This window comes from Bactrocera dorsalis, chromosome 2, assembly GCF_023373825.1.
Source record: "Bactrocera dorsalis isolate Fly_Bdor chromosome 2, ASM2337382v1, whole genome shotgun sequence".
NCBI classification, from domain to species: domain Eukaryota; kingdom Metazoa; phylum Arthropoda; class Insecta; order Diptera; family Tephritidae; genus Bactrocera; species Bactrocera dorsalis.
In genome coordinates this window covers 71,524,510-71,549,051 of record NC_064304.1, presented here as the reverse complement: position 1 = coordinate 71,549,051, position 24,542 = coordinate 71,524,510, and the positions used below count along the sequence as shown (strand labels likewise).

The following is a 24,542-nucleotide window of genomic DNA, read 5'->3' as shown; positions in this document are numbered from 1 at the left end:
AATTACCCTTGCAGTCATTTGCTTGGAGCGGAACCGCTTCCTAGGAGCATTAAAAGGTCTTTCCTTGACTACGTGGACGACGTCGTACTGTGCGCCAACCGAACATCGGACGCAACTGTCTTTCGACAGGTACTGACCGCCATTCACAGTGGAGCCATCAACACCTTCACCGACTCCCTTCCCGTGAATGGCGTTCTTAGAGTCAAACCACCGCCTGTCGCAGACGAAGAGCTCGAGTTGCCGCGAGAAATACGAGTGACCCTTGCGCAACTTCGTTCTGGATATTGGAGTAGGTTAAACTCCTACTTATCCAGAATAGACTCTGACATACCCAATGTATGTCCTGCATGCAACGAGTTCCCGCCCTACCAACCTCACCCATCAAACACCCTTTTTCCATTGGTCCGACTCCGTCGAAACAGCGCGTTACCTGGGCCTCCCGTTAGATGACGTCGACGACAACACAGATTATCTTTACCATCCTAACGACGATTGATAACCGTTGTAACAACAACAATTCCGCACATTTTGAAATATCTCGTCAAGAAGTACCGCTATCGCAGGTACCAGACGTGGTATGGTAGTAGCCTGTGTGATGCCGTGGTACGTGCATTCAGAAAATTTAAACACATAGAACCGTTTGTGTTCGGTTTCTTCGTGTAACTAAGTGCTGCATACGCATTTGAGCCAGCGCCATAAAGCCTGTGATACGATGTTTCAACGTGTGGAATCATTCCCATCCACCGTTAGATTAAGCTCTGAGAGCTGTGACTGATAGTTCAGCCATTCGCGGCAAACACTATCAGTTAACGGTGAGTCCCATGATAGACGGGCAGACAACAGTCTCATCAGGATGAAAAATATAACTAGAAAGAGGCGGCTCATTAGATAAACACATCATCACCTGATTATAGTTCGAGTTACAATTTCTTAGAGTAATTTTTCCCGCCGACGATATGGCGGCCTCCAGGGCTAAAGAGGTGGACCGTGAACTATCGAAACTCGAAATAGTCGTCAGTCATCCGTACTATTTTGAGGTGAAACATCTAAACTAAGAAGAATTAAACAGGGGGTTCCGAAGGGTAGTGTCTTCTCCTGTTTAATTTCTTAATATTGCTGTCGATGGCGTCAAAATTCCGACTGTCAATAACGTTAAGATTTTAGGCGTGACCCTCGATAGTCTATGCTCCTTCTCTCCCCATACGACCGCGATTATCGCCAAGGTACAGAGCCGCAACAAAATCCTCAAGTCGCTAGCCGGCAGCACATGGGGTAAAGACAAAGAAACGTTGCTGGCAACTTACAAGGCAATCGGCCGGCCGGTCCTCAACTATGCAGCACCAATATGCTTGACTGGATGCAGTGGTCTTGCAGCCACCTGCTTGGAGCGGAACCGCCTCCCAGGAGCATCAAGAGGTCATTCCTCGACTATGTCGACGACATCGAACAGTACGCAGACCAGACTTCGGACGCAACAAACTTTCGACAGGTACTGACCGCCATTCACAGTGGAACCATCAACAACTTCACCGACTCCCTTCCCGTGAATGGCGTTCTTGGAGTCAAACCACCACCTATTGCAGACGAAGAACTCCAGTTGCCGCAAGAAACGCGAGTGACCCTAGCGCAACTTCGTTCTGGATACTGTAGCAGGTTAAACTTCTACTTATACAGAATCGACACCGACATACCTAATGTATGTCCTGCATGCAACGAGTCCCCACATGACACTGGCTACCTCTTTGCATGCCCCACAAACCCTACCCATCTAACACCTTCCTCCCTTTGGTCCGACCCTGTCGAAACAGCACGTTTCTTGGGCCTACCGTTAGATGACCTCGACGACGACACAAGCAACCTTCACCATCCTAACGGTGATTAGCTAACCGTTAACGACGACAACAACAACAACAAGAGGTACTTTATGCTACTTTTTGTGAAATAACTTCACGTTTGTTAGAGCTCTGACTAATTTTACATTTTACATATAAGTGGCATCACTCCTCTTTACTGTCGCCTCCACTATCGTTGGCAAATTTAAAAATATTTTTATGTTAGCCAGAGCGACAACTGACGGCCTGCAGTCGTGTAGTCGCGCAGCTGTCTAAAAAACTGTGCCCCCAAGAACGTGTTTATTTCAATATTTGCTTGCTGTCTGTCGCCGTCTATGTTTTCAGCACTTTAAAATTCAAATATTTCAAACACCAGAAGTCATAGGCCACAATAATAATATTTATGTACCTCTCAAAGGAAAATCTTTTCTATCCGTATCGAAAAATGATTTAAGATTCTTCTGGGAGAAACTATAGATAAACACAGTTGTTCAAGACTAGTATTCATAACGCCCTCCGTTATGTTCTGGTAAAAAAAAGGTCTTTACCGTAAGTTTTTTTTATGTTAACCTAAATTTAATTAAAAAAAATTTGCTAACCAAATTTATAGGAAAACGGACTTAAATGCAAGTAGATACGCTATAGGTACGCTATTTCGCAGTATTTATTGCATGTAGAATTACAGAGCCAAGTAACTGTCGATATATCTAATAATAATTATTGCCAGCAGAGACAGGACGTTATTAGTTAAGAAGATATGAAAAAAATTGGTGTTTATAAATTGTACGAACATAATGGCTGAGATTAAATCTATGGAGCATTCAACTCTCAAAGTTCCTTATGAAGTTTTAAACAAAAAATTTCGAGTCGCGCAAAAAAATCTTGATCGTGAATTGGATCAAATACAGCATTCTTCGAGGGATGTTGAAAACCTTATAACAAGAACTAAAATCTTGCCAACAGTGGATGAAGTCGGTGCATTGGTAGGAAATGTGGTTGATCGCATACAGATATTAAAAAGGAAAGCAGGGGAAAGTTTACTGGAGGAATTAAATGCGGGATTAGTTTGCAAACGTAAAATACAACATTTGAAGGTGATAGTTCCGCCCGATTCTAATGTGTGTTACGACGCTTGGCAAGCCTCAATAGACCAGTGGAAAAGGGTATGTTCTTTAATAGTAAATAAGGCTCGTAGTTAGAAAAGCATTCCCCTATTTCGGGATTCAAATGAGTGTACGGATAGAGGATGTGCTCCAGATCACGAAAACATATATGCAGTGGCGGACAAAAGTCTACATACACCCCTTATTTTCATTGATATGAGAATACAAAATGGTTTTAGAAAAATGTATTGATACCATTTTATTCTAATATTTATTATAATCACCATGAACTAAAAAAATTCATTGTTTGACATAAAACAACAAACTTATGTAAGAAAAACTCAAAAATTGCGTTAACAAAAGTCTACATACAGTACGTAGCTCATACTTTATACATTATTATGATAACGGTAAAGTACCGTTAGCCTTTTTATTTCATTTCATTATGTTTACTATCTAGTGTTTATCGAATTCAATTGTGGTTTGAACACTTAAAAAGCTGTAATGGCTCCGCGAAAAGAAATATCAATTGGTGTCAGAAATTTGGGGTCGGATTTAGTATACCATCCCACGATTTCAGTGTTAAAAGTGGTATGGTTGGATAGATCTGATGCTCCAAATTAAGAATATATATAATTATTTTTTATTTCTTTTTAACTTATTATTATTTGAACTATTATTTATTGAACTAGCGTTCCCCACAGCTCACACCCATAGGTCCAGATTGGTTTTAAAACAGTGTTGTATATAATGACTTTATACTCCAGACTCAGGGCTGAGCGAGAGTTAACAAGCCAGTGCAAAGAACGTGCCTTTAACTTAAGGTAAGTCCTTTTAGCCTCTATGTGGTTTCGCCAAGTAAGTCGCCTATCCAGATGGACCCCTAGGTAAGTAACATGATTGCTTTGTGGTATTTGTACGTTGTTCAGTGTCAAAGGCGAACAGCTCCTCTTGTTTAGCGTAAATGTAACGTGCTTACATTTTTGCTCGTTAACCTTTATCCTCCAGTTTGCGAGCCAGTTGGCCACAGCTACGATATGATTTCCTAGCAGCGCATTTGCATGAATTGGGCACTTGGAGCGGCTGATTATTGCAGTGTCATCGGCAAAAGTAGACATAGTCAAGCGGTCGCTTACTGGGATATCTGAAGTGTATAAAACATATAGCATTGGGCTAAGAACACTGCCTTGTGGTACACCAGCTTCAATCGTTTGGGCTTCAGATGTAGTGCTGTTACATCGAACTACAAAATTTCGATCATAAAGGTAGGACTTAAACAGTTCGTGGGTGTTTTGCGGGAGTAGCGTTTTTATTTTGTAACTAACCATACTCGATCAAAAGCCTGCGCGACATCAAGAAATATTGCAGAACAATATTCCCCTTTTTCAAAAGCTGTTCGAATTTCAGATGTGATCCTATGTACTTGCTCGATCGTTCCATTCTTTTCCCTGAAGCCAAATTGGTGAGATGGTAATATGTTGTGGGTTTCAAAATGTAGCTTAATGCGGAGCATAAGAAGTCTTTCAAATAATTTCGACATGCACGATAACAAGCTAATGGGCCTATAGGAGGATGGCTGCGTTTTGTCCTTTCCAGGCTTAGGTATCATCACTATAGTTGACTTTTTCCATTGTTGAGGAAAGTGAGCTTGTTTTGTGATTGCATTGAAAAACATACAGATACAGATTATAGCACAATTTGGTAGCTCAATAATCATTTTTGGAGTAATTATGTAAGTCGTGCCCAGGAGCTTTTCTTGGTTTCAATTTCTCCATAATTATTTTTGATATCTCTTCAGGTACGAATTTCACTGGCTCAGATTCCATCAAATAGGGTACGGTTGGAAGTGTAAAGTCATTAGTTTCTGGTAGAGGTGTCAAACTATCGATAGTCGCACCATCGATAGTTTCAAAAGTTAAAAAAAAACTATCAATACTCATCGATAGTAAAAAAAAAAAAACTATCGATACTATCTATTCGATAGTACTATCGTACTTCAAAGGTTCATAAAAAAATATTTAAAAAAAAAATCTTTTGCATTACAAAAAACCTGTCTTTCCAAGAACAAAATAACTCATATTTATTTTTATAATAAAAAAAACATTAATAAATTAATTTACAACATAAGTTGAAAGCTTAAGTTTACGTTAAAACGGAGATCAAAGAGCCACTCAGTGGTTTTAAAGAGATCAATATTAGCACATTTTGTGATTTTTGTTGATAAATAACAACATATCTACATTTTTTTCCTTCAGTCTTGTTCGTCTGTCTGAGACTAATTCTCCAGCTTTGCTGAACATACGCTCAGACTCCGTTGAAGTTGCCGGAATGCATAAATATTTGCATGCCATGATTTGCATTGACTTCATTTCAGTCGATCTAGTCTGAAATTGAGATAAATGTTTGTTTATATAAGCGTTACACAAAATGTCATTGCTACCTTCCAGTATTCCAATGGGTCTACATCTAGCGGCTCATTGGGTTTTTCAGTGTATTCGCGTAGTGTGATGATAGCATCCGCTCTGTTGGATTTGACTTTGCTGGATAGTTTCTCTGTCAAAAACTCATAAATTTGTGGAATTTTAACGCTTTTTGATGCCGACGGTTCCTCCCTGTTGTCATTCGATGACGATGCTGCAATTCTGTTGATTTCAACCAATTCGTTTTCCAGCAACATAGACGCTTGGGCCGCATTTTGACCTGACTGAAACCCTTCTTTTTTAAATCTCGGATCCAGCAAGGTGGCTAATCTAGTAGCACTTCTGGATTCATATGGAAACAGCCTCTGTTTAATTTTGTCGCATAAGTACAACTGTGCTTCCGATCCAACGAAAGTTTTCAATTTTGATTGAAGCTTCATTAACGTTGAGTGCAATCCCCATGCAATGGGAATTATATGAGAAATCGTCACATATTTATTACCAGATAAAATGCTTGTATATGTGTTGAATGGTTCCAACAATAAACATATGTCTTGAAGTTGCTCTATTTCCTCTGCTGTTAGAACTGGTGGCGCTTTTGGTGTTCTTAAAAGCACTGCAAAGATGGCATCCTTAATAAGTAAAATCCGCTGAACCATAGCAAACGCGCTATTCCATCTTGTTGAAACTTCTTGAATCAGGCTATACTGTTTTTCACTACCCTGTTCTTTCTTTAATTTTGCATATGCAATAGTGCTGCTTTTGAAATATGCTACAATGCGTTTGCAATTTGACAATAATGCTTTTACTTTTTCAGTAGACAAAAGGTCTTGTACTACAAGATTGATGGAATGAGCAAAGCACGGCAGATGCCTCTTCTGAAGCAGTTCACACGCTTTAATCATTGATGCAGCGTTGTCTGTAACCACGTAGTTGACTTTTTGGAATATATTCCATTTTTGCAGGCACTCACGCAACGATACTGAAATGTTTGCAGCTGAATGGTTGAGTTCATTAGCGAGCTTTGATGTTAAAACTGCCGATCGTATTTTGAAATCGCCATCAATGAAATGACAGGTAACGGTCAAATAGCTTTCATTTGCCTTCGATGACCAACAATCAGTGGTTATAGCAACGCTTTCAATTTCATTAAGAATGGCCTGTAATTTAGTTTTACCATTTTCATAAAGCTTTTGTATATAAACATTCAGAATGGTATTTCGAGATGGTAGTTCATATCGAGGATCAAGACACCAAGCAATGTCTGCTTTCCGCGTCGAATCATTGCCGTAGATGTCATCTTTTCTAAAAAAAATTCTTCAATGTGCCGCCGGGTTTCGCCTGCTCGGCGTGCAGAGGATGAGCACGCTTAAGGTGGTCCATTAAGTTGGATGTATTTCCACTAGTTTTATATAATTTTTGGCACTTAATGCATTTTGCATATTTTTTGTCAGCATTTAGTTGGAAATGCTTCCAAACATCCGAAACTTTTTGTTTTTTGTTCGCTGGCGCATCTGCGTACGAAAAGGCGCTTAGTATGAGAAATCATTTTTAAGAAATGTACCCACCTGATGAATTGCTGTCCCCGATTTTCATTTTGGAAGGAACCGTCACTTATGTAAATCTACAGCTTAGTACATTATTGCAACTTATACTAATTTGACCACAATATTTATTTTTAATAACACGAAAAAAGCAAACTGACTCGATGGCGTTATTTCACAATGCATAGTAATGAGCGAGATGTCAAACTATCGATAGTCGCACCATCGATAGTTTCAAAAGTTAAAAAAAAAACTATCAATGCCCATTGATAGTCAAAAAAAAAAAAAACTATCGATACTATCGATAGTCCCATCAATAGTTTGACACCTCTAGTTTCTGGGTTTGGCTGGAAGACATTTTTTAGATGAGCAGCGAAAGTTTCTGACTTTTCTGCATCACTCCGAGCCCATTTGCCATTATTGTCACGTATTGGCATTTCACACTCTATTGGCGCACTTAAAGTTTGATGTGCTTTCCACAACGGGTGCTTTGTACTAGTCGGTGACAGCTTTTGAATATACTGGTACTGCGCACGCTGTTCCTCGCTTCTGAGGGCTCTCGTCAGTGCATGAGTGTGTGCTGATGTATTTTTTGTACTTTAACCAGTTTGTAGCTTTTGACGTGAGCATATAAGGTAGCTCTTTATAGTGTGACTGATGCCGCAAAGTGAAGAGAACTGGTTAGTGGGCTGAAGAGAGGTCTGCTCTTGTTTCTGCAGTAATAAGGCTGTGAGGAATTTTCCTAGTTACTGCGAAGTCAATTAAATCTGGCAGCTTATTCGGGTCTGTCGGCCAATATGTAGGCTTTCCAGGAGATACGTTGTCCAGTTTGTTTCTTTTACATATAAGGGCGTTATATAATTGCTTGCCTGAGTCGCAACCGAGTTGTCAAACCGTACGGTCGCATTTTTCTTTTTCTCTCGCGGTCATTCTAGCGGTGCCTGTGTTATAACGCTACTTTACAGTTGTGCACAAATAACTTTTTTACTGTTAATTTCTCGTTGTGTTTATTTCTTATTATTAACTTGTGCTACATTCATACATTTTTGCACACATAAGAAGTAATATTTTCACAATGCCCCCTGGGGCTAACAATCTGGGTGATAATAGGTTTGCCTTATTATCCTCAGCCCAGAAGACTAAAATAAAAAAGCCTGAACAAACAACGTTGGACCCATTTCCGGAACTCCCCATAACAAAGACGAATGACCCCAAATACCTCGTCATTAAGTCGCGGGATGCCAGTAAACCTATTACTTCCATCTTCTGCTTCGCGATTTATAAAGGTATTCAATCTATCAGTAAAGATATTAACAACGTCTTGTCACTTCGCGATGGCAGCCTACTCCTCCTTGTAAAAAATCAAAAAATTGCTGATAAATTCCTTTTCATTAAGAATCCACCCGGTGCAGGTGCTGTTGAAGTTGCTCTTCACAGCACCCCTAACTCAGTCAAGGGCACAATTTATGCCCCCTTTATTTGCCAACTTAGCGACGATGAAATAATTGAAGGTCTCAAGGAACAAGGTGTCTCTGCAGTCCACAAGTTTAACAAAATAGTTAAGGGCGTTCGTGTACCTACTGGTGCCGTATTATTAACATTCAATAAATATACACTTCCTAACAGAATTGATGTAGCCTGGAGAACCCTAGATGTCCGTCCGTACTACCCTAATCCTATGCGCTGCAAAACCTGTCAGCTATTAGGACACACCGCTAAACACTGCGTAAAAACTCCTTCCTGTGTCATTTGCAACCTTCCTCCTAACCACTCTCCTCCTTCTGATTGCACCAGAGTTTACTGCGCTAACTGCGCAGGTGAACACCCCTCGTCCTCAAATGCTTGCCCTAAATTTATTCAATCGAAAGAAATATTAAAAATTAAAACTATACACAAATGCACCATGCGTGACGCCATTACCAAGTATAAAAATCAATTTCCTTCCACCCCATCCCCCTCCTCCTTCGCCAACGTGGCTAAAATGCAAACTAACAATGATATAAATACAAATTCAAAAAATCCTAATAACAAAGATAATACTTCAATATCAAAAAACTCTAACCTCAATAATAACGCAACAACAACAAAAACTAACAACGATTCATCCTCCACCAACAATCCATTGCATCATATAGAACTTTCAGAAACCTCAAAGAACTCCCCTCTTCTATACCCTCCATCCTTGGATTCTTCCCCCTCCCCATCTTTCTCTCCACTTTCCCACATCTCATCGCCCTCCTCACACTCCTTATCTCCCCTGGCATCTTTTGCCATCTCCCCTCTTGATCACAACACCCATCCAACTTCCTCCTCCCTTTCATCTCCCTCACCCTCGTTGATGAAACAATAAATTCCCATAACCTCAAATTATTATTTTTTCTTTATTTTTCTATCCATGTTATCCATCCTTCAGTGGAATATCAACGGATACTTAAATAATTACATCGAACTCGAACTTTTATAAACTCATCACTATTTGTGCCTATTCCCTTACTAATGAGTCTTTCACTTTAAGTTATTTCAAAAGTTCACTAGTTTAACCTCCTTTTTTCCGATTTCTCTCCTCAATTCTCCTCGTGGCAATCTACTATATCCGCAAGATATAGCCTTAGAATTTGCGCTTCAAAATCAGTAAAATTTTATCAGACTTCCCTAATTCTATTGGTCCGGTTCTTCGGGCACGTCAATTTTTTCCTCTAAATCTAAGTTATTACATATTTGTAAGAAACATCATTGTAATACACCCACACTTACCGTTAATAAGATAAATTTAATCTGTACAGATAGTTTTAAGTTCCTAGGCTTAATATTAGACTCTAAGTATTCATTTAAGCAACATTGTCAATATGTAAGAAAAAGACTTTGTTACCAACATCTCCGATAAAAAAAAACATATTGCCTGAATCTGGACTGCCTTTTTAAAAAGACAATATGGAAAACAGCTTATATAATCTCTATCAACAATGATGATCCTGCTCAGCTTTTAATGAACCCAACTATTATCCCACCAGTCAGCTGAAAGCCTATGATGCTAGTGCTGCGTACTATCTGAATATATAAAAATCACGTGTCACGTTGTTTGTTTGCGATGGACTCCTAAACTACTGAACCGATTTTAATGAAATTTTTAACACTGTGTGCAGTTTGGTCCAACTTGAAAGATAGGATAGTTTATAACTCTCCTTATAGTCGCATTATTTATTTATTGCAAATTATTTGTTTATTATTAGCAAAGAGCTATCCACCAGTTGGTGGCGCTAACAGCGGTATTGAGTAAGTACGGTATGTTACAGTAGATGGCGCTACAAACATTAAAAACATTAAATGAAAATGCGTTGTTTGAAGTTTATATTATTTGTGGTAAAGTTATACGAGTCTATGACTTCCAAAAAAAAATAAAAATTGGGCGGGGCGAAGTTCGCCGGGTCAGCTAGTAGTTTATATAATAATTTGTTTATTATGTAAGCTTTAATAAAATAAAATAAAATAAAATAAAAAAAAAATTGCTTGCCTTTAGGATTACATAACCGAGAACCCCAGTGGGGGTGTTTCGCGTTATAATCACCGGCAGCAAGAAAGCACTCTCCCAGCGAGCTGAAAAAATCTATAAATTGCTTTTCTGTAATCGGGAAACGTGGGGGACAATAAACGGCGGACAAAGTAATGTCACCTTGCTTTGTCTGCACGCATATTGATGTTGCTTGCAGATAATTTTCAGCAGTTCCAGTTAAAGAATGGTGTTTAATGCGACTTCTGATTAAGATATCAGTTCCACCATGCTCCTTTCCATCTGGATGATTCGTACAATAGAAGGTATATCCCGATACATTAAAGTTGTATTTATTGGTTAGGTGAGTTTCTGCAAGAAGCATTATTTCTATTTCCTTGTCGTTGAGAAATTTTGCCAGCTCCAGTTTATGGCGAGGTATACCATTTGCATTCCATAAAAAATTTTAAGCGAGCTCATTATTTTGAACGTTGGTTAGCAAGCAGTTGCAGCAATGTGTTTTGATTTCGCATGAGTTCTTGCATTGTGTTCTGCATGAATGTTGTGAAGTTCATCATGCTATGTTGCATTGACGATATCATTGCTTCGATATTCGATTGACTACCAGATTGAATGTGTAGCTGCTGTTCTTGCGGCTCAATAAGACTCGCTGTTGCTGTAGTTATATAATTATTGCCGCCGCAAAGTTATAGTTTTCGAGATATTTGCTTTTAAAGTTGAAAATTTTGCAACATTTATCCTGCAATTTCTCGATTTCTAGTAATTATTTCTTTCATAATATGCACTTTTTATACACTTACACTTCATTACATTGTTTCTACATACTAATTTTTCAGTAATTATTTTAGTAGGGGAGCCCGGAGTGCTAAATTTGCAGTTACTGGAGCGTCATGGAGACTTACTAGATTGTCAAGATAACGTTTAAATAAAAAGAAAGTCTAGGTGAAGTTTTCCATTTTAGTGGGGAGAAGAGCGGGAAATTGGTGTCAAAAATGTAAAAAAAAAAAACAGTCACATGAAAATACTCAAGCGCGTCAGTCATTTATGGTATATACGCGCATTGTATTTCTGATAGTCGATATATATTAATCTGACAATCAAGTCAGGGTTGAAGGCCGTAATGACAGGTTAAAAAAAAAAAAAAATAAGTTACTCGAGCGCCTCAGATTTTCTAAGCGAATGTTAATGAACCTCTAAAAAGTGTACCATTTAATATTCTGACAATTTCGACGTGGACAAAGGTCATTTATTGATTTTAAAACTTGAAAAAAAAGGTGACCTTGAGATACTCGAGCGCGTCAGATTTTTATACAGTGGGGTGAACTTGATGTCAGAGTCTTCCCAAAAGATAATCTGACAATTATATAGAGGCATATCGTTAATCTGACGATTTAAAAGTGGAAGAATTCTGTTTGGTTCTTGTTTTTGTTACAGGATGTAATAAAAACAGTGTATACATATGTATATATATGTATATGTATACAATATTATATGTATTATGTATATTGTATGCATATACATATGTATATGTATAGAAAATTGAATAATTTATTAATATGAAAATAGATCTAAATATTAATAAAAAAAAATTTTGAGTTTGTGGAATAAACTTTTTTTCATACGTTTCTTCGCCACAGTAAACACATTTGACACTACCGTCACTCATTTTTACAATGGATGTAAAACTGATCGCTGTAAACGAACGAAACAAACAAAAGTGTCAAGCGTTTACTAACAACAACCACGCTATGGTGATTAGTACGCTTGACCTTTTATCGACGATTTTACCTGTATCGCCCCACGGAAATTGTCAGATTATATGATTTTCGTGATTCTGACAGAATTACCTTTAAAATTAAAAAAAAATCTATCGCGCTCGAGTATTTCAAGGTGACGTTTTTTTTTACAGATTTGTCACCCTGCTATTTCTCTAAGCCACCCTCAAACTGTCAGAATATTGAAATATACACTCGTCTTCATGCATTTAACATACCATCTCTTAATCTGACGCGCTCGAGTTTCCCGAAGGATCGATTTTTTTTCTCTAATCTGACGAACCCCCCCAACGCACGCCTCCATATTAAGGGCTCATATTTGGTAGAGGTACATAAAAGGGTACAATGTTTCTCCCCATATAGTTTTCTGACACTCTTAAGTAACTGCAAAAATCCCCTCTTGGGCTCCCCTACTATTTATTTATTATTATTCACGCCAATCGGCTATATATAAAGAAGTATAACAAAAACAAAAAAGAAGGCATATCCATGACTAGGTTTAATCACAAATAACACATTAATGATACATTATTTAGATATTTGCTTAAAAGAAGCATTTTATATTTTACACAGATTTTACTAGATGCACAATAACAAAAGTGTTCCGTGTTGACAAATAATAAGTGTCGCCATAATTACACATTTATCAAACGAATAAAAATTAATAAAAAATATGTTTATACTCCAAATACATAATTCATTATCCCTTTTCTTGCTATATCATGAGTAAAAAGCAAAAAAGAGATTTACTCGAAAAAAACTTGACACACCCCGGTGTTGGATCGGCCAGAGTTACTTTTTTTTAAGCGCGACCGAAGACCGCCAACGCAAAAAGGAGCTTTACTGGAAAAAGAAAGCCTGACACATCCCGGTGTTTGATCGGTCAGGTTTATTTTGTCCCGCATTTTTTTAAATTTATTTTTATTGTTTTCAATCGTTTGGGATATGGTAACACATTATTTAACAGCACGGAACACTTATGTTATTGTGCATGTAGTGAAATTTGTGTAAAACATAAAATGCTTATTTTAAGCAAATATCTAAGTAATAAATACAAAATAAATATGTACAAATATTGCAGTAAAGTGTAAGTGTATAAAAAGTGCATAATATGAAAGAAAAAGTTACCATAAATCGAGAAATTGCGGAATTAAATTTGCGAAATTTTCAACTTTAAATATAAATATCTCGAAAACTATTTTTTGCGGCTATAACTATACATTTTCTTAATCAGGAGCATCAGCCCTATCCAACCATACCACTTTTACCCTGAAATCGTGGGATGGTATACTAAAGATTCCCCTTATACGAACTAGTTCCTCAGTTTTTAAGATATCGTTTTGAAATTTTGCAAACGTCATTTTCTCTTCAAGAAGCTGCTAATTTGTCGGAACTGGCAATATCGGACCACTATAACACATATATATATATATATATATATATATTTTCTCGTAGTTCCTAGGTGGAACATAGGGCCTCAATAAACAAATTATAACTCATTTTATTTACAGCTATAAATTTAATTTCTCTCCAAGAATAACTTCCTTCTCTGTGTGCCTGCTTCGACTTCCCGTCTCCAGGTGTTGGCTGGTCTCCCACGCCTTCGGCTTCCTTGCGGATTCCAATCTAGCGCTGTTCTGCTAATGTCGTCGTGAGGTTTACGCAGAGTATAGCCGATCCTTTTCCATTTACGACGTCGAATTTCGATGTGGACCGGTAGCTATTTGGTTACGGTCCAGAGGTTAGCATTGCTAATAACGTTCGGCCAGAATATCCGCAAAATTTTTCGAAGACATCGATTAAAAAAGGATTGCAGCAATTGTAAAGCATTCGCTGCAATATTCCACGTCTCGCAGCCATATAATGTAACGGATTTCACGCTTGAGTCGAATATTTTTAGTTTCGTACGTATGGATATATGTGTGGATCTCCAGACTTTATCCAACATTCCAAGGCAGCGTGACCTTTGGATATACGGTTTCGTATATCGTCTGCTGATCCTCCGTTTTTAGATATGATGCTACCTAAATAGCAAAACTCGTCGACTTCCTCGAGGCATGTTCCAGCGATCTGTAAGTTTGGCGTTTCGGTTGCGTTGATGCGCATGAATTTTGTCTTCGCTATATTTGAAGTCCAGTTTGTGCGGCGAGATCACTAACAGCTTCAAGTTTCACGGAAATGTGCGAATATTTATGGGACAACAGACAGATATCATCCGCATAGTCCAAATCTTCAAGGCTACCGCTTAAACCCCACGATATTTCTCTAATAGTCGCACACGCTTGTCGCATCACCAAATCCAATACCAAATTGAATAAAAGGGGTGATAGCACGCACCGCTGCTTGACACCAGTCCTAACTTGTATGCCGCTACTTAAAATATTTCCACACCTTACTCGACAACTAGCTCCTGAGTACAGCTCTTTTATTAGGTTAATTAATTTTTCCGGAACTCCTTTGCACACTAGGGCTCTCCAAATCGCATCATGTTTGAGAGTGTCGAACGCTTTCTCAAAATCGATAAAGCAAAGGTAGAGAGGAGTTCGCCACTCCACCGACTGCTCTATAATCACTCGTAAAGTGTTGATGTGATCGACACATGAGCAATGGGGTCTGAAACCAGCTTGTTCTTTACGTAGCCCATGCATCAGCGAATCAGATAACCTTTTGTGAATTATGTGCGTTATTATTTTATTTACCATACTTAATAGTGTTATTCCTCTCCATTTCTTACATTCCGATAAATTTCCCTTCTTCGGAAGAAGAGTAATAACACCTTCTTTCAACTCGTCTGGTATCTTTTCTGAGGTCCAAATATCTTTAAGTAAAGGAAACAGTATCCGCGCAGTCGTCTGAGGGTCAGCTTTTAGGAGTTCTGGGTTGATGTTATCCGGCCTAGGAGTTTTGTTGTTCTTTATTGCTCTGATATCAGTCATTATCTCCGTCTCATTCGTGTACGAGGTGTGAATATCACGTCTTGGTATGTGACGTTGGCAACCGCATGCCTGGATAGCCTCCGACGAAGTTGGTGAAAGCAATTTTTCATAAAAACGCTCCCAGATGGTAGTCTACTTGTATTTGGCCGTTGTCAATTTGCCATCTTCATCTTTTAGCGGTTTGGAGGTTTTGAGTGTTGCGTTGGTCAGTTGCCGTATCGTTTGATACAGGTCACGAGTGCGGTACGTTTCCGCTGATTTTTTATTTCTCTACGTTCGTTTATTAACCCCCATGTGGAGTTTGAGATCCAGGATTTTCGTTTATATTCTTTGAATCAAATACAGTATTCCGCTGCTTTTAGGAAAGTTTGTTTAATACTTTTCCAGTCGTTAGTTGTAGAGTATTCTGTTTCATTTAGCGGTTCGATAAACCTTGCGCAGGTATATACATCTTTCAGTTTCTCTACGTCGAATTTTTTCTGTGTCTTCTTTTTCGAGTCGCTAATTGCCGCAACTTTGAGTCTGACTGACGCAATTAGGAGATGATGGTCACTTGCAATATCAACTCCACGTTTATTCCGCGTGTCCATCACGGAACCGCGCCATTTACGACTGATTGCTATGTGATCAATCTGATTTTCAGTCATTCGATCTGGAGATGTCCAAGTTATTTTGTGGACGCGTTTATGATTGAATAGTGTTCCTTCTATAACAAGATTAAAATTACCCCAAATCTCGGTGAACATCTCGCCATTCTCAGTCATCGTGCCTAACCCGTGCCGGCATATACATAGCTGTCATACAAACTGAACGATCGGAATCAAGTTCTTGTATGGAAAACTTTCACATTTGACAACGTATCTTCACGAAATTTGGTGTGAGTTATTGTTCATAGAAATAATGTAAAATCGGAAGATCGGCTCACTATAGCATATAGCTGCCATACAAACTGAATGATCGGAATCAAATGCTGGTATGAAAAACTTTCACATTTGACAAGATATATTCACGAAATTTGGTATAAATTATTTCCTAAGGCACCAATGTAATCTCCGAAGAAATTGTTCAGATCGGCTTACTATAGCATTTAGCTGCCATACAAACTGAATGATCGGAATTCAGTGCTGGTATGGAAAACTTTTGCATTTGACAAGATATATTCACGAAATTTGGTATAGATTATTTTCTAAGGCAACAATGTAATCTCCGAAAAAATTGTCAAATGCTTGCATGGAAAACTTTAGCATTTGGTATGGATTACTGCTTAAAGTAATAATATAATCTCCGACAAAATTGTTCTGATCGGATTACTATAGCCTATAGCTTCCATACAAACTGAACACATAGTTACTAAAAGAAATTGACCTGTGAAGGGTTTATTAGCTTCGGTGCAGCCGAAGTTAACGTTTTTTCTTATTTAAGAGACGACGGGGCATACTTTTTACAAGATTTTTGCATACCGAAGCTTCTATTTGGCTCCATTCTTCTTCCACGGCTTTCTTCAACTCTGATTTTTGTTTTAATATTTCTTTTAGACAGTCTCTTTTTAAGTTCTGCCCATAAATGCTCTTATGGGATTAATGTCGGGGGATTGAGCAGGCGTACAAACCAATTTTTAGCATTCCAGGATTTATGCTTTGGGTCGTTGCCTTGGTAAAACAAAATAATCGCGACTCCCAAGTTTCTCCGCGCTGCAATGAACATTTGCTTTCAGAATGTATATATCGCTCATTTGCTGCAAGACCGGCATTAGTAAAAAAAAATCGATTCTCCAGAAAACGCGTTTAAAGTTTTCAACTGACTACAACCTTACACGGTGACTCCAACCTTACACCTCTTCTCAAGCGGAGCATATAAGAGGTATTCATATGATTTTTTCTCTCAACATGAAGTATGATATAACGAACAATTCTGCAGCATTAACTCAAAAATCACGTTTTTTGATTTATGCCGGTCTTGCAGCAAATGAGTGATATGTCCTTTACTATCCAACACTCCGTCTACAAAATGCTGTTTTCCAACCCCATCCCCCGACATACACCCCCAAATCATCAGTGAGCCACCACCGAACTTCACTTTTTTTTATGTTTTTGTCGTCCAACTCTTAGCCAGCCATTCTCCATACGAAACGCTTGCCGTCCGATCCAAAGATGTTAATTTTGGTTTCGTCAGTGAAAAGAACCTAAGAATAACTGAAATCCACAACAAGTTTCATAAATCAAGCTTTAAAAACAGTTTACCTTACGCCAAAAAGAAAAGTCCTTGTCTTGATATTTCAGAGCAAATTCCATTCTTTCTTTCTGTTTTTTTTTTTTGATATTAGTTTTCGACGAGATATTCTAGCGTTAAGTTTATTCTGTCTAAGTAATCTTCGAACTGTTTCTGCACTTACTTCAACTTTCTTTTCTTCTTTTAGCTGTTTTTGTAACTATACAGCAGACAGATATGGGTTATTTTTGATTATTCGCAACAAAAACCGCGCACTTCGGTCGTCAGTTTTTCGTTTTGTACTTCTGTCAGGTATTTTATTACATAAGATACGGGTTTTTTTAAAGCGCTGAATAATGTTAAATACAGAAGATTTTTTTTTGTCTACAATCTTGCCTATTTCCCTTATAGATTTATTATATTCGTATTATAATTATAATTTTCCTTTCTTCAATTGTAGTGTGAGGCATTTTTCCAATTTTAGTCGCTGATAATATAGCCGCTAGAGGGGTACCGATCAGAGGTGTATGTTAAGAACGCTCCGTTATAATAAGTAAACATTAGTGAAAACAAATATTAATTTTTAATTATAATTAATAAATAAACTTATACAAGGTCTGTCGCAGAAGAAACAGGACTGTTAAAAAAACAACAAAAAATTAATATTTTTCAAAAGTTATATTTTTTTATTCAAAGTAGTTTCCTTGTGCTTCGATAAAGCGTCAATTAGCATTTCAAATGAGTGTTTAAGGTCATTTTTCGGAATGCTCTTGAGAATATCGGTCGTCGCCTTTTAGATAGCTGAAATGTTCTGAAACCAGTGTCCTTTCATGGGCAAATGAATTTTTCCAAATAGGTAAAAATCACAGGGTGCTAAATCAGGTGAGTGATTAATGGTTAATATGGAGTTCTCGTCTGGATGCGACCTTCTTGGAATCGCTTAAACCACTCATGCATATTACTGCGAGATAGGCACTGATCACCATAAACTTTTTTCATCATTTGCAATGTTTCAGTAAACGTTTTCCCAAGTTCAAAACCAAATTTAATATTTGCTCTTTGTTCAAAATGCATTTTACGACCAAAAGCTGCTGTCACTTTTTGATCGATAACACCGATTGCTGTTATCCAATTGTCTTAAAATTTTTACGAAATGTCAACAAGAGATCAAACTTTTTATTTCATATACCCACCAATAGGTGGCGCCACCAGAAACAGTTATATTTAAAAAGTTTTGTTTCTTTTGCGACAGACCTTGTACATAAGTATTGGGTTGTCAAAAAAGTCTTGCGGTATTTTCGCTAGTTGGCGCAAAAAGCGCGTAGTTTTAGTTTTATTCGTCGCATCGGGTCATGCTATACCTTTCTGGAAAGCTCATTTCACGCGCTAACACGTGTTTGATTGATTGTCGTTTCTTTTAAGTCGTTCGTGAGTTATAGCGTCGCAAACATGGAGCAAAATAAAGAGAAAATACGGCATGTTTTACAGTACTACTACGATAAATACAAAAATGCATCTCAAGCCGCCAATAAAACTTGTGTAGTTTATGGAGCCGATAAAGTTTCCATTTTCACCGCACAACGATGGTTTCAACGTTTTCGTTCTGGTGTAGAGGTGGTCGAAAATGCGCCACGCTCCGGAAGGCCTGTCGTCGAAAATTGCGATGAAATCGCTGAATTGGTCGAAAGAGACCGGCATAGTAGTCATCAAACCGTTATAAACCATTTGGAGAAGCTTGGAGTCACTAAGAAGCTCGATGTATGGGTGCCAAACGAATTGATTCAATAAAAATACCGCAAGACTTTTTTGACAACCCAATATAAATTATTTACTTTTGCCCTTCTTGCACAACAATAGTGATAAACTCACGTCTGTTTACATTTATGTGTAAGTGTGTGATACTCAACATGCCTCCCAAGAAGCAAGTTGATGCTAGCGCATGCGGTAGCTGCTCTGAACCAGTACGAAAAAAATACAAAAGGTCTGAGATGTGCATTATGTTAGAAATGGTAACACGTTGAATGTCTAAAACTGAGTAATGAAAAATTTAAAGTCATTGCTACTAATATAAAAAAACATGATGTACAGTGGAGATGCACCATATGCGGTGAATTTGAGGTTAGAGCTAGAGACATCGATATTGCAACTGACGAGAAGTCAGATGTAAGCGGAGATGACAGTATTGATAAATTTGAAACAATTCTCAAGAAGCAATTTGAAGAATTTTCCCAAATATTCATAACAAATTTGATAATTTTATACAAACCATCGGGGAAAGTATCGCTGGTTTCAAGAAAGAAGTACACAAGCTTTCCAAGCAGAGCGTTGCCACTGAAAAAAAATGTTCTAACTTAAGTGACAAAATCTCCTCCATAGAAAACAAGCTCAATTCCTTCAGGAATGTATCATCTCCGGAAGATATCCTAAAGGAGATGAGCGATCGAAAAAGGAGAGAGAGTAATGTCATTGCCCTTGGCATCACTGAATCTACTAATGCTGCTGGTAATGACAGACTGGAAGCCCACAAATTTCTATGCCAAGAAACCTCAATTCAAGATTCAGAGACTACGTCGTCCATCAACCGGCCGTACACGTCCCCTGCTCTTCGAGACTCGTTCAGCGACCGATGCTAGAGAAATTTTCAAGCTTAACCAACGTGATGGAATGACAGTTACTTTCAAATCTGATAAGACTCCAGCACAGCAGTCTCAGCTCTGTGGGCTACGATCCAAACTCGATACTATTGGCAAAAATGGTAACATAACCAAACCATCAAATACATTCGAGAAGTACCGCCGATAGTGAACAAAAATTTTCGTTCGATCAGTGAGAAAAAATCAAAGGTACTGTACATGATATTGCTGTTGGATGTGTATACATGCCGCCTCTTACAACACTAGAAACTTATCATAAACTACATCAACGTGAAATTCAATAATACAAAGCTGATAATCGTAAGTGACTTTAACTTGCCAAGCATCATCCTCGGGTCGGACCAAAGGGAGGAGGGTGTTAGATGAGTATGGTTGGCAGAGCATGCAAAAAGGTGGTCAGTGTTATGCGGAGACTCGTTGCATTCAGGACATACATAGGAATTTAACCTGCTACATTATCCAGAACGAAGTTGCGCTAGAGTCACTCGCGTTTCTCGTGGCAGCTGGAGCTCTTCGTCTGCGATAGGCGATAGGTGGTTTAAGAACGCTATTCACGGGAAGGGAGTAGGTGAAGGTGTTGATGGCTCCGCTGTGAATGGCGGTCAGTACTTGTCGAAAGTCAGTTGAGTCCGAAGTCTCGTCGGCGTACTGTACGACGTCGTCGACGTAGTCAAGAAAAATCCTTTTGATGGTCTTAGATGGCGGTTCCGATTCAAGCAGATGGCTGCAGGGGTGATTTCTATGAAAACGTCCCAGCAGGAACTACTTGGAGAGGAGTTCTTTATGCTCCTTTACTGGGAGCATAAGCGTTTCACTTGAGGATTTTGTTGCGGCTCGGTCGTATGGGGAGAGAAGGAGCATAGACTATCGAAGGTTACATCTAAAATCTTTGGGTTATTAACAGTCGGAATTTTGACGCCATCGACTGCAATATTAAGCTCAAGTCTATACTCCTTCGTCCAGTTCGTAAATATGGTCGCTGCGGATTTGGTTGGGGGAAAGTGTGAGGTTCCGTGCAGTGGGGAAACGAGAAAGGTCGGAGAGGTAGTTGTTTATCTTCGAACACATGCCATCGATTCCATTGCCCGACGTCAATATCGTGCAATCATCTGCGTACGAAGTTATGGACCCCCTCTGATGGTTGCGGGAGTTTCGAGATGTAGAAGTTAAACAGTAGCGGGGGGAGGACACCACCCTGTATAATTTTTCTCAGTTTATATATTTCACCGCGAAATAGTACGGATGACTGACCCCCGTTCAGGTAGTTCATGGTCTACCTCTTCAGGCCTGGAGGATCGTTCTCTCACAGGGTGGTTTCTGGTTGAGGCCACAAACTATTTGAGCGTTTATGACGCTAAGTGCTGTTTTTTTTCAATACAGCCGGTTCTACGTACCGGAATTGACTCGGATTTCATCCTACCAAGGGCTGTTTTTTCGGCGATCTAACCCCGTTTGAATCGGTGAGAACCTCAAGAACAATTTTTTGGGCCTCTGTTTCAACAATGTTGAGGCCTACATAGATAAAACTTTACCTCTCGTTCATGAGGACAAATATCATCCCGCCATCATCAGAAATCTAAAATTTCAACTCAACTTAACATTCGAATCAGCGACTTACTCAATCAAGAAAGCTGATTACGTCAGCCTCAACGCTTTATTTCACCGAGTTAATTGGACGGTACTGTACGAACTGGTTTATTAAATAAATAATCTAATTATGTTTCCAGTTAATGCACTACATACTAAAAGAATTTTCAATTTAAGTTCAATTTCTAGACAAAATAACGGTACTATGACGTACCGAAATAACTGTCCCATTTCAAGTGTGAGTTCCATTAAACGCACAATAAATTTAATTTTTCATTTTGCTGTTGTAGCATAAACTTCGGTTTTTTTCTTCATGTCAATAAAAAATATATGTCTTATTTGAAAAAATGGAATTTTTGAAAAAATTACCTTGCTTACTATTTAAATTTTAAGTTAAAAACTCAAATAGTTTTTATATTGTGTATATTTATTACTATTATTATTTATCCTCTATCCGTACATATCCATCTTAACCCCGAAATGGGGGATGCTATTCTAAATCCCAGGCAATTTAACAACTAAGTAATATTAAATATAATTATTACGTAATAAAATACTGATATTTCGACCAGGGTGGCTGAGGGCCGACAACGCAGAAAGGCGTACTAAGCGAAAGTTATTCAATCACCCTGGGATTCGTTCAACAAGAGTTGAATAAAATTATTTTTGCACAATTTAATACCAAACAAATGTGTTGAACCGAATTAGTGAAGTACCGTGAATTTTTAGAACTTAAAATGCCAATATCTCAAGAACTATAAGTCAGTGGCAACTATATATTAGGTTGTCAAAAAAGTCTTGCGGTATTTTATTGAATCAATTCGTGTGGCGCCCATACATCGAGTGACTCCAAGCTTCTTCAAATGGTTTATAACGGTTTAATGACTATTATGCCGGTCTCTTTCGACCAATTCAGCGATTTTATCGCAATTATATCGGGTCCACAAACTGCACAAAATTTATTGGCGGCTTGAGATGCATTTTTGCCTTTATCGTAGTAGTACTGTAAAATATGCCGTATTTTCTCTTTATTTTGCTCCATGTTTGCGACGCTATAATTCACGAACGCTATAATTCAAGAAATGACAATCAATCAAACACGTGTTAGCGCGTGAAATGAGCGCCAACTAGCGAAAATACCGCAAGACTTTTTTGACAACCCAATATATATTAATTAATGTAGAAACCCACTTTACCATTGAAAGGTTTCGAAAAAGGCCCAAAATTAATAATACCGCTCGTCGTTCAGAGCGCTCGGAGTTAAACCTGCGAACATGATTCCGGTCGAACTACTCAACCGATTTACATAATTTTTCTTTAAAAATGTTCACAAAACGCCTGACTATCGCCCCTATATTTTTTATAATTTATTGACAGTGTTAAGGCAAAAGTTATTTAAAAAACATAGGGAATAATTAAAAAAAAAACCTTAATTACTTTTTTATTTATCAACTTTTTTTCGTGATTCTAGTAGGGCGATAACCATTCATGTACTTTTTAAGAATAAATTGGGTTTATGTGTGAAATCGTGTCCGCCGGTGCAAAAACGCATTCTATTCACCCAGCCATTTCTCCGACAAATGTCATCAAAAAATTCCGAAAAAATTTGCTTATACACTCCATTGTAGAATAAAAATGTCTACGAAAAAAGGTCAAACAGGCCAGATTACCCTACTACCCCTTCAATATTACATGAATATTGTTAATAAAATATGATACGTAGGCTGCTATATATATTTCTGGCCTAGGCAACACTAAGTGTAAGTGCCAGGTGCAATCTGACATTTCCATTGGAAAGTTTGACATTTTTCAGCATAACATCACTCAGAACGTTTTGTCATTTAATCGTGAATTGTTTTATTTACAGGGAATTAAAAAATTCATCTCGCCTAAAAAATGGAATTAACTCGTGAACATTTTTGTGCGATCATTTTTCACAACTTTCGACGTGGATTATCACGACAAGAGTGTATCGATGAACTAAAATCTTTGTATGGCTATGAAGCATCATCCTATAGCACTGTGAAAAACTGGTACAACGAATTCAATCGTGGCTGACGCTCGCTCAAAGACGAATTCCGTGAAGGTCGTCCAAAAACAGACGTTGTGCCAGAAAACATCGATGCCGTACGTGAACTGATAATGCAAGACCGTCATGTAACAAACCTTCAGATAGAGGCATGCCTATGCATTTCTCCCACCAGCATACATTCGATATTGCATGAACACCTGGCCGTAAAAAAGGTTTGTTCTCGTTGGATCCCGCACAATTTGACAATCGCTCAAAAAAACGCTCGTGTGGATTGGTGTAAAAAAATGATGAAAAAATACGATCGCGGTGCTTCAAAAGACGTTTATAAGATCGTCACAGGTGACGAATCACGGTCAATTCTGAGTGGTACACCACCATTTGTTTGCCTGAAGTCTTCGGAGAAATTCGAAAAACGAACGAGAGAAGACGAATCATTGTGTACCATGACAATGCGAGCTCTCACACATCGGCTCAAATCAGCGCCTTTTTGACCGGCCAAAACGTCGAATTGATGGGTCATCCGCCGTACAGCCCTGACTTGGCACCCAATGACTTCTTTCTATTCCCACACATCAAGAAAATACTGCGTGGTGAACGATTTTCGTCGCCAGAAGATGCTGTTGAAGCATTCAAAAACTATGTTTTGGAGGTGTCTCAATCGGAGTGGAAAAAGTGATTCGAAAATTGGTTTGAGCGCATGCAAAAGTGTATAAATCTTGATGGAGAATATTTTGAAAAACAATAAAACCATTTTCGTTGATAAATATTCCTATTTTCATTATTAGGCCAGAAATATATATAGCAGCCCTCGTAGCAGTCTATGACGTCGTGACAAGTGATGAGTCGTGGATTTACGTGTATGAGCCCGAAAGTAAACAGCAGTCGATTGTATGTGTGATTTAAGATGGGCGGAATCCAACAAAAGTTCTTCGCGCACGAAGCT

At 38.3% G+C, this 24,542-nt stretch overlaps 2 protein-coding genes across 3 annotated transcripts in view; one reads left to right on the top strand and one right to left on the bottom strand.

The window, feature by feature from the left end:
• The first annotated feature begins 2,545 nt into the window (after nucleotides 1–2,545).
• Nucleotides 2,546–24,542, top strand: part of LOC105226842 (E3 ubiquitin-protein transferase MAEA) — a 133,485-nt gene continuing 111,488 nt past the window's right edge. The window contains exon 1 of one of the 2 annotated variants that reach the window (XM_049450116.1): nucleotides 2,546–2,995. In XM_049450116.1, the coding sequence (XP_049306073.1) occupies nucleotides 2,627–2,995 (369 nt within the window). In that variant the 5' untranslated portion in view covers nucleotides 2,546–2,626. The remainder of the gene's footprint in view (nucleotides 2,996–24,542) is intronic. The other variant, XM_049450115.1, reaches the window with a different exon arrangement.
• Nucleotides 4,991–5,612, bottom strand: LOC125776758 (uncharacterized). Its single transcript, XM_049450312.1, has 2 exons — nucleotides 5,376–5,612; nucleotides 4,991–5,319 (listed from the first exon to the last, which is right to left on the bottom strand). The coding sequence occupies exons 1-2, from the start codon at nucleotides 5,610–5,612 to the stop codon at nucleotides 5,131–5,133; spliced, it is 426 nt and encodes a 141-aa protein (XP_049306269.1). The 3' UTR covers nucleotides 4,991–5,130.